Genomic DNA, 17,119 nt, shown 5'->3' with positions numbered 1-17,119 from the left:
TCTGAATTTTTTACTTCGACAATGATTGGTTTAGATTGATTGAATTTGTATATGAGTTAATTTTGGTACACATATTGGACCACTGCATGCTTTGCAATTTACTTTTTTGAAGTAAGCAAAGTTCGTGTTGTCATATAATTGTGTACTCCATCAGTCAACTTGCAAGTTCGGCAATGCAGCGCAATCGTTTATTAATAATCGAACCATTTATAATGGACTTAAATGGTCTAATAATTTGATGTTAAAGTTTACACTTCTTACAAATAATATTCCTACAAAAAAAAAACCTATATATTTTATTCATTTATACTCGATCTCAAACGTCAATTTCAAATTTCCCTTCTAATTCTGTCACCTGTGTAACTTATTTCCACTTAAATAAAAATTAATACTTCTTCCGTTCAATAAAAATATAAACAATTGATATGACGTGAGAATTAAGACAAAATTGATAACGTAAAAGAGAAAAGTAGTTAAAGTAATATTACTGGATAGTGGAACACACATTATTAGTAGTGTTTAATGGTGGTGTAAATTGTAAATAAGGGTAATAAATTGAGATAACTTTCCAAAAATGGAATACATATATTTTTAGGGGACGAATGAAAATGAAAGGTGCATATATGTTTATAAGATGAAGAGAGTATGAGTATATAATTGAAATCCATTTTTAACGGTATATAGGTTGTGGCTAATTTTTTGGGTCTTATTGTGGATGCACAAAAGAAATCACTTGCATTATTATAAAAACACTTCTAATGTACTTCCTCCGCCTATTATTAGAAGACTTATTTCTTGACGGCACGAGTTTTAAGAAATGTTAAGAAAAATGGGTTAGAAAAAAGTTTGTGGAATATGGATCTCACTTGTATATATTAGTTTTAAATAAAATGTGAGTGAAATGAGTTAGTGAAAGATGAACCATATTACTATTTATGGTAAAAGTTAACTAAGACCCCTATTCATGAACGGACTATAATAGAAAAACGAGACTCCTATTCGCAAACGGAGGGAGTAACTTTTAACTGTTCCAATATCTAAAACCTGATTTTTCCAAGTTTAAGCACGTAAAAGATGTTAATTTAGTATTAGGACGTTAGTTTAGTATTTTATTAATAACAAATAAAGTAATACAGTCAATAGAATTAAATGCATACGTATATAATTAGATAGAATATATATGGTGGATAAAAATAAAAAGTAAGATTCGAAGCGCCGCAAATGGAAGTGAGTAATAGCGTCAACTGAAAAATGACAAAGTGAAATTGAATTGATGATGACGATGATGCTGATGATTCCCTCATCTTTCTCAACTCTCCTTCTCTCTCTCCAACTAGGCACGACGCCACCGCCGCAGGAAGGAATCGAGTAGCACAAATGGCCGCCGCTTCTTCCTCTTCCTGCTTGGCAACTCGTGATTCTCCTCGCTACAAATACAATCGTAGTAGAAATACCAATTTATATTCTCCTCTGATTTTAATTGCAAAAGATATATCGTCTTCATCCTCTTATTACTCCACCTTTGCATATACTAATACTAACAGTTTTACCAAATTTAAAATCCACCAGAATCATACTCACCCGCGCTTGCTACTCCTATATAATAATGATACCATTAATATCGGGATTGGTTCTTCGCTGTCAAACTCACACCGCCAATTCCAACCTGCCTGCTTATTACTCAACTTTCAATCCTCCAATCGCCCCCGATCCCCCGCCATGCCCGATCTACTCACCAATGCCGCCGCTTCTTCCCACCGCCTTCGCCACCTCAGCTCTCTCGCAGCTCCTCCGCCCTCTCTAATGAATGCCCTTGCTTCCGAGGAAAACGATCTCGTTATCCCCAATCCCGATTTCTCTGCCCAGGCTCACGTCCCCTCCCCCGCCAAGGTTCTGATCTACTTGCTTTTCTTTACTTGTAAGCTGTGATGTTAACTAGCTAACTAACTCAATTGCGCCAGTATCTCGATATGTACAAACGATCCATTGAGGATCCTGCCGGATTCTGGTCCGACATTGCTTCTCAGTTCTACTGGAAGCAAAAATGGGATACTCCTGTTTACTCTGAGAATATGGACGTTAGCAAGGGCAGAATCAACATTGAGGTACCTGATTTCGGCAATCATCCCTTACTTGCTCTCTGCACATCCTACTTAACATTTGCTGTCGATTTCTGTTTGTGATTCAGTGGTTCAAGGGTGGGATCACCAACATATGCTACAACTGTTTGGATGCTAACATTGCTGCTGGAAACGGTGAGAAGATTGCTATTTATTGGGAAGGGAACGAGCTCGGTGCTGATGCCACTCTCACTTACAACCAACTCCTCCACAAAGTTTGCCAGGTATTCTTCACTTTGCTCTGCCTCCTGCAGTTATTAGCAGCTTTTGATGTTCCCGCTATGTTGACAGCTTGCAAATTACTTGAAAGACATCGGTGTCAAAAAGGGTGATGCCGTTGTCATTTATCTACCCATGCTCATGGAACTGCCTATAGCTATGCTTGCTTGTGCTCGCATTGGTGCTGTTCACTCGGTATTGCTACTCTCTACCAAATAGCATCTTCATTTTTAAACTCCTCAGTTGTAGAGACATTACCTTCTTGTTTGCTCAGGTTGTTTTTGCTGGATTCTCATCTGAATCTCTTTCCCAAAGGATCGTGGATTGCAAACCAAAGGTTGTGTTAACCTGCAATGCTGTAAAAAGAGGACCCAAGGTCATCCATCTAAAAGACATAGTTGATGCGGCACTAGCTGACTCTGCAAAGAACGGCACAGTTGTAGGTAATTGCATGGAATTTTTAACTTATTATTAGAGCTTTTCCTTAGACAAGACGATTATTTTTGGTTGGGAATAGGATTGGAACAGTGTAAAATAGAAGTCTAAAACTCATCTGATATCATAACATTATGAATCTTAGACTGCGGCTGTCATTTTACAACATCAGAGCTTTGAGTTATGTCCAATTTACATGAAGCAAGAGAAAATGACTGCACTTGACTAACATTAATAGTGTGATTATCACGGCTAAAGGTCTCTGCACATGCATTATATGTTGATTAATTTCTATGGCAATTGGTTCCTTGTGGAATCTTTACATTCTCTGTTTTGCAGATGTTTGCTTGACCTATGCAAATGAATCTGCTTTGACGAAGGAAAGCACTAAGTGGGTCGAGGGACGAGATATTTGGTGGCAGGTGGGTTGATAAAACTAGCCTTAAAGTTCTTGTACTCTTATGTACTTGCATAAAAGTGGCTTATAGGAAACAAACTTAGTAGTTGCATCTATGCAGTTACCTGACAAGAGTTCAATGCTAAATATTTTTTGTGTGAAAGTTGCATCTCAAATTATCAAACATGATATAGTGGAAGACTAAAGGAAAAAATTATCTGTTGCTATTCAAATATACTACTTATATTTATCTGATCAAGGTTTGCCAGTATTTGCAAAGTTTATGAAACTCTAGATATATATATCAGATGCATCTCATTCTTGTGTTCATGTTTTGCAGGACATTCTTTCTAAGTATCCGAATTCTTGTGATGTGGAATGGGTTGACGCAGAAGACCCACTTTTCTTGCTTTATACCAGTGGGAGCACCGGAAAACCCAAGGTATTAAAGTTTGAATTGTGAAATATTTGAACTTTGTCTGTGCTAGAACTTGCTCAAGAAAGTTGCATATTTTTATTTAAAGGGAGTTTTGCATACAACTGGAGGTTACATGGTGTATACAGCTACAACATTTAAGTATGCATTTGACTATAAACCATCTGACGTATACTGGTATGCCAAAATCTGCACTAATTCTTTCAATGGCACCTTAGTTTGTGAATCCCAGTGGTGACTACCCTAACTTTCTTATCCATTTTCTGCCCGATCTGTTTCTTCACTGTTCAGGTGTACAGCTGATTGTGGTTGGATTACTGGGCATAGCTATGTCACTTATGGGCCTATGCTGAATGGAGCAACTGTTGTTGTCTTTGAAGGGGTATAGTTCTTTAGTATCTGTGGGCGATTACATTTCTTACTTTACTCAGCTTGGAACCTAAACTGAATGGCTTAGTGTAATATCGTGACGTGGATTCTTCATAAATCCCCTGCCATGACATTTAGCAGGAATATAATATTCATAATAGCAACAATAATATATGTGTAGATGATCTTTTAGGGCTCTTGCTTGTGCTATTAAAATTGTTCTACTCATATCCGATATTCTCTAATTGTGGCGTGGACTGCAAATTTTAATTCTTTGTCTAGCATGGCTGGAGTCATATGTAGGCAAAAGATTTACATCTTAAAATTGCCACTGAACTTCCTGCAGGCTCCTAACTATCCTGATTCTGGACGATGCTGGGACATAGTTGACAAATACAAGGTTTCTATATTCTACACTGCTCCGACATTGGTGCGATCATTAATGCGTGAAGGAGATGAGGCAAGAATACCAGACCATCCTTTTTCTTTCCGCATATTACTTCACAATCTCTAAGATGTGTCCAAATGTCCCTATATATGCTTTGGGATAAAGAGTGACTGGATTTTGTCTCTATATGTTACTCAAGCTCTTGTATCAGAACTTCAGTGCTTACACATTCAACATCATTTATTATAAAACTTTTGAATTATTTGTTGTTCCTGATGATTGGACAATCTCATTTTATGCTTCAAGAAATAAACCAATGAGATAGAATGAACTTAATAACAGATACGAGTTGGAGGAGATCTGATTTTACTATGTCAATCCTGCAGTTTGTTACCCAATACTCACGGAAATCCCTGCGAGTCCTTGGCAGTGTAGGAGAACCAATTAATCCTAGCGCATGGAGGTATTAGCTACTTTCTCAGATGGATTTAAGTCATCGTATTTATGTGCATCTTGTTCTTTTTATATAACCTGAATTTTCCTCTTAATACAACCAGATGGTTTTTCAATGTGGTTGGAGACTCACGATGCCCCATTTCTGACACATGGTGGCAGACGGAGACTGGGGGCTTCCTGGTATACAACTTTTTTTCCATTTGATTTTATACTCCTAAATTCATTGCTTGCAACAAAATTTAACCTTTATTACCTTGTAGATCACCCCTTTACCAGGTGCTTGGCCTCAGAAACCGGGTTCCGCTACCTTCCCATTTTTTGGGGTCCAGGTAATGGAATGCATGTTCATTTTATATCACTATTAAATGTCGATGTGCTCTGGCATCTGTATTATCTATATATGCATATGCTCTTAAAACAGGCTAATATGTGTACTTGTTATGCACTTGTACTTTTATACTTTCGAATGTATTCAACAAAAGAATACATGTACAGTGTGCAATAAATAAAATAAAGATTCTGGGAATGCTGGGTGATGCTGCTCTATGGTGATTACATTTATAGTTGACTATTTTTTTTTCTTATTTTCAGTTGACCTGTTTCTTGATGTATTATGGTGTTCTATTATGAGGTGTCAAATCAAACATAATGGGTCAACACAATCTGAGCAGTCAAATTGGTGCTGTTTTGATTAACTTTAAGTTGCTTTACTAAATATATTTCGTGGAAGTCATTCCTAATTTATAAGGATATGAAGTATTAAAATCTTGAGGACGATTGAACTTGAGCCTAGTTGGTGAGTTTGACTTTCACTGAATAATGTACTCCATATTGCAAGCAATAGAAAGTAACTGTTAAATGATACTTTTTGAGTAAGTTGCTGATACATGGGCCTTTCTGTTTAATTTAAATTTTAAGCTAATTCTTTTTGGGTCATCATTTGTGATAGCTCCAGACTGTTATAGTGACTAACTGACCATGGCTAAGTTATCTCCCAAATTTGAAGCCTTAAAAACTTGTTAGTGCAGCCTGTCATAGTGGATGAAAAGGGTGCTGAACTTGAAGGTGAATGCAGTGGATACTTGTGTGTTAAAAGCTCTTGGCCGGGTGCATTCCGAACGCTTTATGGAGATCATGAAAGATATGAAACAACTTATTTCAGTGCCTTCCCTGGCTATTATTTCAGTGGAGATGGTTGCAGAAGGTAGTGTTTTGTTGAACATAAACATAACATCTTAGAATTAAAATATAAAAAATGATGCCCTCCCCCCTCTCTCGTCTTCTTTGAATTTGTTTGTTTATATATTTTTATTCTGGAAATTTAGGGACAAGGATGGATACCACTGGCTCACTGGCAGAGTTGATGATGTTATTAACGTCAGGTACCAGTTTTTGTTTTTATGTTTAAAAATGGTTAAACCGTTCAAAAGATCAAAAGAAATAGAGAATTGGTTCACTGAACTGATAAAAAATACGCTTCTCTCAACATTAAAACCCTGATCTCTTAAGACCATGTAAAACGGGCGTAACGTCTAATCTTTAACATGCAGTGGACATCGTATTGGTACTGCAGAAGTGGAATCTGCCTTAGTTTCACACCCCCAGTGCTCTGAAGCAGCTGTTGTTGGTGTTGAGCATGAGGTAGATTTATAGCTCATTCAATGTCACCTTTTTATCGTCATTGTTTTCCACTTTCTTCCACACTTGGGCCTCTGAGTCTAGGCTCAGCTTTAATCATTTCAATTCTTAATGTGATTTTAGGTCAAAGGACAAGGCATATATGCATTTGTTACTCTGGTTGAAGGTGTTCCTTACAGTGATGATCTCCGGAAAAGTCTCATTTTAACTGTGAGAAAGCAGGTAAGTGGAAGTGGAACAATCAGTAATCATGTAGTATGTAGAATTAGCAAGTTGGGATCACGGATAGTCACTTTTTTACCATGTATATGTTACACCACTAGTTGAATTACAAGATTCTGTAGAATGTGGTATTACATAAAAATTAAAACCAAGCTGTTTACTACATCCAACATCCAGTTTTGGCTTAGACAATCAAATGTAACATGAACGATATGAATTAGAGACACTTTCAGAGTCATAAGTCTTTAAAGTAAAGGGGCAGCTAGATCACATATCTAAAAGTAGAGTGCTTTCTGTTAATCTCGCCCACTCATAATAAATTATCATTGCATTTGTTTAGGGAAATGATGATGATAGTTGCTAATGTCTTGTACCTATTATTTGGACATAAAATGTGTGATATTATTTCAGATTGGAGCATTTGCAGCTCCAGACAAAATCCACTGGGCTCCTGGTCTACCAAAGACGAGAAGCGGAAAGATAATGAGAAGAATTTTGAGGAAAATTGCTTCACGGCAGCTAGACGAGCTTGGTGATACAAGCACACTTGCAGAGCCTGGAGTTGTTGATCAGCTGATCGCACTTGCTGATTCCTGATCTGTGTTATACCATTTTACTACAGGACCCATGTTGTTATACCAGTTGTTTTAACATTTGACTTGCGGAAATTGGTCGGGGCCAATAAATATAGTTGAACAGTTTTGTTCCAACAGTTAGATTGCCAGTCGCTACATTGATGAATAAAGTTTTGCAATTGGTGAACAAATTTGATTTTGTCCTCTCGTTTTGTACTAGTTAATAAGTTTTTGTATGGTGAGATGTTTGAGTAAGTTCAAAGTAAGAAAATGTGTTTTGTGGGCTACACCTTAATGCATAATTCAATGAAAATGGGATGAACCACACAACATGGATTCTTGTGTTTAGTATACATAAAAACTTCAAAACAAACTGCAGATATTGAGAGCAAACATCACCTATAATGTTTTACTGAATGAAATCTCTCAACTGATAGATTTTAACGCCCGCACCTCATCGTTTTCATTTCATTATCACAAGATTTATGATTTAAGAACTGCTTCCCGAGCCAAAACATAGCAAAACCCAGATACACGAAATGAAAGGATGTACCCAAACATTATGAAACTTATTTAATGTTAAGCAACATCATATAATAATGGTTACTCAATGAGGTTGACAACTAGCTTGATACAGATGCCAATTTTATGAACACATTGCTTTCTCCAGTACTTCTTGCAACTCCCCGCTCTTGTATGCCTCTGTCACACAATTTATATTAACATGTCAGATTTCCCACGAAGGCAATACAAAGAACAACTTCTTTTTGACTAGGTATGAACAACAAACACCATGTCCATTTCTTCCATTTCCCTTGTCATATGTTTCACATAACCTATAGCTCCTCAAACAATCCTCATGCACTCTGATTATGAAAGTTTCTTGCTACCATTAGACAGCAAAAACTCCCCAAACAGAATGTGAGCAGGGACATATACATTAATCTAAACAAAAGAGAATGGTTGAGCAGGAAGGATATGATGCCAGCCGATGACTGAATCTGATCAGGGAATAATGACCTCAAAGATCTCCTTTCTATTCTGATTGGAGAGTAATTCTACTTTAGTTCCCTCTATTCACACTTTCTGTAAGACACCATCTATTGAGTTCGAAAGGAATACCAACAAATGAAGTTAATCATTTCTAACCTCGAAGGTATAGGTAAATATTGACAATGCTGTGTTGTAGGTTATTAAGCACTCACAAGGGAGGAGAGCAACGAAAATGTGAATCATATAATTTCAAACAAACTCCTAGGAATATGCATGCACCAGCAACAACACCATTAATATATTAAGCAAGCAAGAAGAAGTGCAATCATATTGCATTATTACCTAGAGTAATGTCGCAACCACCAAAGAACTCGCCATCAATATATAACTGCGGGAAAGTAGGCCAGCTAGAGTACTCCTTCAATCCCTGACGCAAACTCTCATTTTCAAGAATGTTAATGGTTTCGAAAGGAACGTTCAATGTCTTGAGAATCTGCACAACTGTATGGGAAAAACCACACTGGGGGAAATCCTTTGTTCCTTTCATGAACAGAATAACCTTTTCTGATGTAACAACTTTATCCAATGTACTCTTCAATTCAGGACTCAGAGCTGTTCCAACAACATAACAACAGCTAAAATAAACATAAAAAGGCAAAAAAAAGGACTAACTCAGACACTCGCTTGTTAACAATCAACCTCACAAAACTCTCTCTCACTCTCATAAAAATACTTCTACCGAATGATAAGGTCTACTCAGCTTTATCATCATAATCATTGCAAAACACTACAGTTCAAAATTGATTGAACAAAGAAGGTGAGATACCAAGGAATTTCAACTAATTAAGAACCAAAAGCTATCAATTTTTTTGATTTTCTTAGTGAATCAACAAAGCAATAACTGAGCAAAGTTTTGATAATCGGGAGCTATCAAAGCAAGGGGCAACGGGGTGATATAGAGAAAATTGAAACCTGCAAAACATCGGAAGGATGAGGATGAAGAATTGGGGCTCAACTTCGTAGCTACCGATGCGAATTTCAAGGGGGAGGAAATAGAAGCCGCGGAGCACAACTTTGTTGAATTGACGCAGATAGGAACGCTGTGGTGAGAGCCCCAAGTTAGTGAAGAAGCCTCCGACGCGGCGGCGGCGGGGGTGTAGGGGCGTGCTGCTAATTGCAAATGGAAGCTCATCTCGGAGAAATAGAATGGTATCTGCCTCTTCGTCTCTAGACTGGAAGAAGACGAAGATGCTTATAATAAACACCCCAAAAATTCAACCTTTATCATTTACTACTACAAAACTTCTCCAAAATTTATTTGTCTTTTAACTAGTGATTTTTTAAAATTATATCGGTATTTTTGAATAATTGGACATTCACGATTACTTATGAATATTAATGTAATTATAGAAAAATGAAAAGATGATCGTATAATTGCAACATTTTTTACATTGCAAAATTGCATTTTTATCTAAAAAATTTGATCTCCGAGGCCTACTTGATACTCGAATCTAGAACTGTTAAATGCCGAATTTCCCAAAAGCTGATACTTGATAACCAATCCGAAACTGATTTCGGGAACCCAAAAACCCGACTCGGGTATTCAGTCCCGAAAAATCGGGTACCCAGTCCCGATTGTATATTTTTATTTTATTACTATTTTTTAAAAAAGAGTGAACTACATAAATGGTACTTGATCTTTCACTTTCGCACATAAATGGTACCCGGTCTTTATTTTATATCGTCTTTGCTATCTATAAATCACATTTTTGGTACCTAATGCAATTTTGACCCCAAAATGCCCTCTAAACAAATACACATTTCCATTTGTATCATTAATGTTATTTTGGGCATACAAAACTAAGTACCAAAAGTGATATTATAATTTCTTCTCTCATTCTTCTCACTCTTTATACTATTATTATTAATCAATATTAATACTATTATTTTGATGTTATAAATTAATAATTAGTTTATTTTTTAATATCATTCAAATATACTTAATTATAATTATAGTTATAATTATATTTAATTATTGTAATAATATTATTGTTATAATACTAAAAACTAGTTGTAATTAATAAATAATAATAATAAAATTGTTTAAATTATGAATCACACAATATTATATAATAATAATAATAATTATTATTTAATATTAAATTAATAACTAATCAATATAGCCTTGATAAAAATTTAAAATTGTGAATGTATTCATAATGATATTTAGAGTTGAATATTTTTAGTTAGGTGTTTCAACCATAAAATGAGTATAAAATAATTCAATACAAAATATTTAATTGATTTAAATATTTTAAATAATTAATTTAATTAGGTGTTTTGTTCTTGATTTATATTATGAATGCAATTAGATGTATGTATAAAACACTAAAAAGTAAGAAGAAAAAGAAGAGAAAAGAAAAAAGAGGAAACATAAACTAAGGAGAAAAAGAAAGGAAAAAGGAAGATAAAATACTAAAAAGAAAGAAGAAAATGAAGAAAAAAGAAAGAAGGAGAAACTAAAGAAGAAAAAAAGAAATAAGAAATGAAAAAAATAATCACATGTTTGGTATACTATTTAATGGAAATTTCCAAAAAAATCCTCCATAACAAAATAATCACAAGTTTGGTACCCAGGGTTATTTTTGTAACTGGATACCAAAAACGATATAAAATAAAGATCAGGTATCATTTGCATGCGAAAGTGAAATATCAGGTACCATTTATGTAGTTCACTCTTTTAAAAAAATAACTACAAACTTATAGTTCGAATTTGATACAAACTTAAAGTAGTTCGAGTTTAAAATTAAAAAACTACTACAAATTTTTAGAAATAAAAAAATCATAAGTTATAACTAGGGGTGTCGGGTAGCGGGAATCGGGAAACCCTCAACCCGACCCGTTACCCACGGGGTAGCGGGTACCCACTACCCGACGACAATGGGAAACAGAGCGGGATCGGGTAGTTTGTTTTAAATTTTTGCGGATATGGGTATTACCCGCTACCCGCGTGGGTATACCTAAACCCGATAGTACCCGTTATTTTTAGGATTAGGGTTTTCAAATATTTTATTTTAGTTAATTAGTTTCAAATCTATACATACTCCCCAACAATACACTTTATTTCTAATTATTTATCCGCTGCCAAATGAAGGATTGCAAGATTGGTGAAAGTGAAACTTTTATTAGTTTAGTGTCTTTAGATTAGAGATTTAAAATATTTAGACTTTTAGTTGAAGTTGTCTATATTTAGACTTTTGATGAAAGTGAATTATTTTTGGTTTTATATTAAACTTTTGAATGAGGATTTAATTTTAGACATGCTTGATGTTTCTATCATATTTGCTTATTTAAAATTTGGATTGAATTGCATTATATTTCATACGTAGTCATATTATATTTAAGAGATTAGAAATCACCATATTTGCACATGTATGGAATGAAGCGGTTGTGAGAGATGTGTTTAACGAAGAAGAAGCTTAGCGGCTGTTGAGCATCCCGCTGGCCCAGAGCTCTAGAGAAGGTGCATTATTTTGGTGTCTGGAGCGGAAAGGCTCTTTCTCTGTACGATCAGCATATAAGTTTTTACGTGAAGGCTCCGTTGAAGTGGCGACAAACTCGTTGGTATGGGATAAGCTATGGAAACTAAAAGTGCCACCTAAAGTGAAGATCTTTTTATGGAAGGCATGTAGAAATTTCCTCCCAACAAGGGACCGATTGAGACAGCGCCATATGGAGGTTTCAGAGATCTGCCCGGTATGCAACTTTGAGCCAGAAACTGTTATCCATTGCCTTATTTCTTGTGGCCTTGCGCGTGACTGTTGGCAGAGGCTAGGGGTGCCGTTAATCTTGCTAGGGGAGAGGGGGTTTATTGATTGGTTGGAAAAAATAGTGAGTGGTGATTTAGAGGTGGAGATTGAAGAAGTAATAGTAGTGCTATGGCAGCTATGGTTTAATAGAAACAAAATCATATGACGAAATGAGAATGGGTTAGCTGCAGGAATTATTGATGCAGCCCGTAGCTGTCTGGCGGCTTGGAGAGAAGCTCATGTTCAAAATGACATTGGTGCACGGGGGGAGAGACTTCACTTGGAGGAAAAATGGGTGAAGTTGCGAAATGGTGTGCTAAACTGCAATATAGATGCTGTTGTGTTTGAGAGCCAAAGAAAAGTTGGTTGTGGGGCAGTTGTTCGAGATTTTGAAGGGACGGTGGTAGCGGCGATGTGGACAGGTGGGAAGGATGGCCGACGTATCTATGGCCGAGCTCCTTAGCTTGAGAGAGGTGTTGAGTTGGATCAAAAGAGAGGGATGGAAGGAGATAGAGTTTGAGATGGATGCCCAAACGGTAGTACTCGCAGTGACAAGTTTACGGAATGATGAATCTATCTTTGGGGCAGTAGTAGAAGATTGTCGTCAGCTTTTGAAAGAGGTCTCCGGATCCTCTATGAGGTTCGTAAGGCGATCAACAAATCAAGTTGCCCACACGCTTGCTCGGGCATCTGGTTCTATAGCTGAGAGCAAGTTTTGGTTGAATTGCATTCCTATTTTTATTCGCGATGTAATCGTTATGGATTTGGTTGAATAATATCTTACATTTGGTGTCAAAAAAAAATTTGTTGGAAATTATGTAAACACAACAAAGTAAAAAAAATATAAATCTAAAATTATAGTGTAGAAACTAGCAACAATCTCAAAATTCATTCTAGATATTCAAACATATACATAAAATTATTGTATCAGATGACTAGCATTGATGATAAGCGAAAACTAAAAGCATAATACCATTGAATAATACAATACACAATTCAAATTATGCCTACGGGTTTGGGTACCGCAATTGCGGGTTTGGGATACCCGATGCGGGTATGGGGTTACCCGTTTAACTATATGGGTTGGGATTGAGTAGTCTAATACTGAAGTTTTCAGGTATGGGTACCCGCAAAATCAGGTTTGGGTACCTGCGGGTACCCGTTTCGACACCCCTAGTTATAACATCCATCATTCATCCATAAATAAACATCACAATTCATAAAGTAACCTTAAATGTGACTTAAGTGTGAAGGATTTTGGGAGTACATTTAATTTTTTAAATAATAAAAATGCATAATTTATTAAATTTAAAAAAATTACAAAAAATCGGGTAATTCAGGTAGTTTGGGTATACCCGATAATCTAAAAATCCTATGCCCGAACCCGATCCCGAAACTCGAAAAATCGAATATCGGATATCGGATATCCAATTACTCGATATTTCGGGTTTGGATATCCAATTATCGATATTCATTTTGACAGTCCTACTCGTATCATTATTTGTGCATTTAATTGTAGTATTATTAATAATTTAACCAAAAACAAATGACTCTCTTCTTTTTTGTTTCCTCTTAATATTCAATTACCCGATATTTCGAGTTTGAATATCGAGTATCCAATTCCCGATATCTATTTTGACAACCCTACTCGTATCAATTATATGTGCATTTGATTGTAGTACTATTAATAACTAAAAATAAATGACTCTTTTTTTTTTCCTCTTGATTTTCCCTTTTCACAAATTTTATATAACATAAATGGAGTAGTACTATCAGTTAGATCTGCATAATTGATAAAATAAGAGAAATATCACATAATAATTAAATTATTATTAATGAAGATTAAGTTCTATAAAAAAAAAAGGTAAAACTTTCTAAAATTAGAAAACGCACGCTTTATTAGTGAGGAGATTAAATAGGAAAGAGTGCATTATCGTGGGAAGGAGGGGTACTAGGGGAAGAAGATAATGAATTGGATGGATTAATTAAATTAGGGTTTTGAGTGAACCTCAAAGTCTTCATCAGTCAAAACCAGCTGCTTCATTGCTAGCCACCGAATCTCTTGAGGTATTCATTTTTACTCCATTTTATTTTCATTTTTTGTTCTTACGCTGTTAAGTTGCTTGAATCACTCCGTTATTTTCTTTAATCGAACGGAAATGGATCGAATTTAGGTTGCGATGGAACAAATTCCATCGAAAAATGTCACCTTTACGTTACGTGTACCAGTTCGGTTTCTGGAGATTGATATAGATCTTGCTTCTCTTGTTCAAAGGATTGACGGACATCGAACTAAAATTAAAACTTGATAGACGCATTTGATTCTTAGTTTTGTCTTTGCTTTTACTAGGCAAAGCGCAAAACTTCTGAATCCATCCAATTTCAGTCTGTCTCAAAGCAAAATGTAGTGGTATCTAATTTGGATTCAAATCTGTTTGTTACTATTATACATACATACATGGATATATCTATATCGATTATCATATACAATTTGAGATTGAATTTTTTCTTTGTGTAGATTAGTCATCTGGAAAGTTTATATTCATGTGCTTCCTGTCAATTTAAAATTAGAAAAGATGAATTCATGTATGATTGATTGTACACTTGTGCATTGTATTTGCAGGCTGTGAATTACTTTTTCTTGCTTGGTTATATTGGAAATGGCGGATGCCGAGTCTGACAGGAATATCGAGATATGGAAAATCAAGAAACTGATTAAGGCATTGGAATCAGCTAGAGGCAATGGAACCAGCATGATATCACTTATCATGCCTCCACGTGATCAAATCTCGCGGGTCGCTAAGATGCTTGGTGATGAATATGGAACTGCTTCAAATATTAAGAGCAGGGTAAATCGCCAATCCGTGCTTGGTGCCATTACTTCAGCCCAGCAGAGGCTAAAACTGTATAATAAGGTTCCTCCAAATGGCTTGGTTCTCTACACTGGAACCATTGTTACTGATGATGGCAAGGAGAAAAAGGTTACAATTGATTTCGAGCCCTTTAAACCTATCAATGCGTCACTCTACCTGTGTGATAACAAGTTCCACACTGAAGCTCTGAATGAACTGTTGGAATCTGATGACAAGTTTGGTTTCATAGTCATGGATGGGAATGGCACTCTTTTTGGCACGCTGAGTGGAAATACTCGAGAAATCCTCCATAAGTTCACTGTCGATCTTCCCAAAAAACACGGGAGGGGAGGACAGTCAGCTCTTCGTTTTGCACGTCTCAGGATGGAAAAACGACACAACTATGTGAGAAAGACTGCAGAACTTGCCACACAGTTCTACATTAACCCAAGCACCAGCCAGCCTAATGTTTCTGGCCTTATACTGGCCGGGTCTGCTGACTTCAAGACCGAACTGAGCCAATCAGACATGTTTGATCCGCGTCTGCAAGCAAAGATACTTAATGTGGTTGATGTATCTTATGGTGGAGAAAATGGTTTTAACCAAGCTATTGAGTTGTCTGCAGAAATTCTTTCAAACGTTAAGTTCATTCAGGAGAAACGCTTAATTGGTAAGTATTTCGAGGAAATCAGTCAGGATACAGGGAAATATGTATTTGGGACAGACGATACGTTGAAGATCCTGGAGATGGGAGCTATTGAAACCTTGATCGTGTGGGAGAATTTGGATATAACAAGATACATCTTGAAAAACAGCTCAACGGGTGAGATTGTGATTAAACATCTGAAGAAGGAGCAAGAGGCCGATCAGAGTAATTTCAGGGACGCGGCCACCAATGCTGAGTTGGAGGTCCAGGAAAAGATGCCATTGCTGGAGTGGTTTGCCAACGAGTACAAGAAGTTTGGTTGCACTCTTGAATTTGTCACAAACAAATCACAAGAGGGGTCTCAGTTCTGCAGAGGATTTGGTGGAATTGGGGGAATTCTTCGTTATCAGCTCGATGTAAGATCGTTGGATGAGTTGTCAGACGACGGAGGGGAAGCATATGACGATTCTGATTAGAGTTTTGAAGGCGAATTAAACTTATGTTGTAGTAGTACTGTTTTAAGATTGCTTATGCCATTTTGGAGAGATTACTTTCTTATTGGTATTTTGTTTACAATTCAAGCTTGCAGATTGTGGCTATCCTTTTCACAAACGCCATTATGTGGGAGGTAACAGTTAAGACTAATAATTCTTGCCTTTATCTTTTCTCTCGACAATAACCCTTCATGTCTCTCTAATATTTGCTTTTTTTCTCATTATTTTTCCGACTTCTACTTTGTTGAAGAAGAAATGGAGAGGCACTTCTACCAATACTTTTTTTTTAATTATTATATTTCATTAGTGGTTACTCCATTACTAGCACTCAAATTTTGTCATATATAAGTCCCCACTCTCCAACGGCTATCCACAAATAGCCCTTATGCATTAGATAGTGAAGACTGGTGTAAAGTTGAAACAGAGAGATATGCTGAAGAAGATGATGGCGATGGCGGCATCCAGAGTTAAGGTGATCAAGGATACGACGAGAGCCATCGAGACTCGCCTCATCATACAATGGCTTCTCTTGCGGGGGGACAAGAGGATGGTCCGCCACCTCTTCCATAGGAGGAATCGTGTTAAGCAGTTTGAAAAATTCGAGGAGGGTGGTGATGTTTTCCTACCCGATGATTCAGAGTTCATTGAAAGCAACTCTGTTGCCACGTCTCCAGCCAGTGTGGTTCAGGTAGCCGAGGAGATGGACGATGCCATGAATATGGAAGATGACTACTATGATGATGCATATCCACTGGAGACGACGAGGGAGGAGCAAGAGGAGGAATTCAAATTGGAGGATGATATAGACAAGGTGGCTGACCTCTTTATCCAAAGATTTCATCACCGGATTTGGTTGCAGAAGCAGCAATCTGATGAAGTGATCCATGCTTGAGGCTAGGCCCTCTCTCTCTCTCTTATCAGTATGGCATCATGGGATACATAAAAGTATCCTGCATGTATTTAATGTTAGCAGCAACATATATGACAATTATTGGGTAATTTTGGATGGAGAAGCAAGCCCATTGTGCAAGATCAGATTGTTTTTTTTTTTTAAATAATAAAGCTATATC

At 36.5% G+C, this 17,119-nt stretch overlaps 4 protein-coding genes across 5 annotated transcripts; 3 read left to right on the top strand and 1 right to left on the bottom strand.

Moving 5' to 3' along the window:
• Positions 1–1,239: 1,239 nt before the first annotated feature.
• Positions 1,240–7,446, top strand: LOC125221616 (acetyl-coenzyme A synthetase, chloroplastic/glyoxysomal). The gene is made up of 18 exons (XM_048123783.2): positions 1,240–1,890; positions 1,962–2,105; positions 2,189–2,344; positions 2,412–2,534; positions 2,614–2,782; positions 3,114–3,196; positions 3,512–3,613; positions 3,696–3,784; positions 3,899–3,989; positions 4,323–4,436; positions 4,751–4,827; positions 4,922–5,000; positions 5,081–5,149; positions 5,849–6,024; positions 6,146–6,202; positions 6,371–6,461; positions 6,582–6,680; positions 7,092–7,446. The coding sequence occupies exons 1-18, from the start codon at positions 1,378–1,380 to the stop codon at positions 7,275–7,277; spliced, it is 2,418 nt and encodes an 805-aa protein (XP_047979740.1). The 5' UTR covers positions 1,240–1,377; the 3' UTR covers positions 7,278–7,446.
• A 340-nt stretch (positions 7,447–7,786) lies between these two features.
• Positions 7,787–9,515, bottom strand: CXIP1 (CAX interacting protein 1). Its single transcript, XM_048123796.2, has 3 exons — positions 9,221–9,515; positions 8,591–8,860; positions 7,787–7,957 (listed from the first exon to the last, which is right to left on the bottom strand). Exons 1-3 carry the CDS (start codon positions 9,438–9,440, stop codon positions 7,902–7,904), a joined length of 546 nt encoding a protein of 181 aa, XP_047979753.1. The 5' UTR covers positions 9,441–9,515; the 3' UTR covers positions 7,787–7,901.
• A 4,473-nt stretch (positions 9,516–13,988) lies between these two features.
• LOC125200565 (eukaryotic peptide chain release factor subunit 1-3) lies at positions 13,989–16,131 on the top strand. 2 transcript variants are annotated; one of them, XM_048098219.2, is made up of 2 exons: positions 13,989–14,124; positions 14,681–16,131. In XM_048098219.2, exon 2 carries the CDS (start codon positions 14,718–14,720, stop codon positions 16,029–16,031), a length of 1,314 nt encoding a protein of 437 aa, XP_047954176.1. In that variant the 5' UTR covers positions 13,989–14,124; positions 14,681–14,717; the 3' UTR covers positions 16,032–16,131. The 2 variants fall into 2 exon arrangements, with proteins under 2 accessions (XP_047954176.1, XP_088920689.1); XM_089064563.1 differs by lacking the exon at positions 13,989–14,124 and adding an exon at positions 14,158–14,467.
• A 243-nt stretch (positions 16,132–16,374) lies between these two features.
• Positions 16,375–17,079, top strand: LOC125200567 (uncharacterized). Its single transcript, XM_048098220.2, has one exon. It carries the CDS (start codon positions 16,480–16,482, stop codon positions 16,939–16,941), a length of 462 nt encoding a protein of 153 aa, XP_047954177.2. The 5' UTR covers positions 16,375–16,479; the 3' UTR covers positions 16,942–17,079.
• The last annotated feature ends 40 nt before the right edge of the window (positions 17,080–17,119 follow it).

This window comes from Salvia hispanica, chromosome 2 (assembly GCF_029641045.1).
Source record: "Salvia hispanica isolate PSC_SH4W2 chromosome 2, Shi_PSC_v1, whole genome shotgun sequence".
NCBI lineage: Eukaryota > Viridiplantae > Streptophyta > Magnoliopsida > Lamiales > Lamiaceae > Salvia > Salvia hispanica.
The sequence above is the reverse complement of the archived record's forward strand: the minus strand, read 5'-3'. Positions and strand labels throughout refer to the sequence as shown.

What these genes read in the sequence shown, in the direction of transcription:
- LOC125221616 (XM_048123783.2), top strand. Translation starts at nt 1,378, where the DNA reads ATGGCCGCCGCTTCTTCCTCTTCCTGCTTGGCAACTCGTGATTCTCCT. An exon ending in TCCCATTTTTTGGGGTCCAG is followed by an intron (nt 5,150 to 5,848) that starts GTAATGGAATGC and finishes TTGTTAGTGCAG; the next exon opens with CCTGTCATAGTGGATGAAAA. An exon ending in AGTGGAGATGGTTGCAGAAG is followed by an intron (nt 6,025 to 6,145) that starts GTAGTGTTTTGT and finishes CTGGAAATTTAG; the next exon opens with GGACAAGGATGGATACCACT.
- CXIP1 (XM_048123796.2), bottom strand. Translation starts at nt 9,440, where the DNA reads ATGAGCTTCCATTTGCAATTAGCAGCACGCCCCTACACCCCCGCCGCC. An exon ending in ATCCTTCCGATGTTTTGCAG is followed by an intron (nt 8,861 to 9,220) that starts GTTTCAATTTTC and finishes TTGTTGGAACAG; the next exon opens with CTCTGAGTCCTGAATTGAAG. An exon ending in TGGTTGCGACATTACTCTAG is followed by an intron (nt 7,958 to 8,590) that starts GTAATAATGCAA and finishes ATTGTGTGACAG; the next exon opens with AGGCATACAAGAGCGGGGAG.
- LOC125200565 (XM_048098219.2), top strand. Translation starts at nt 14,718, where the DNA reads ATGGCGGATGCCGAGTCTGACAGGAATATCGAGATATGGAAAATCAAG.
- LOC125200567 (XM_048098220.2), top strand. Translation starts at nt 16,480, where the DNA reads ATGCTGAAGAAGATGATGGCGATGGCGGCATCCAGAGTTAAGGTGATC.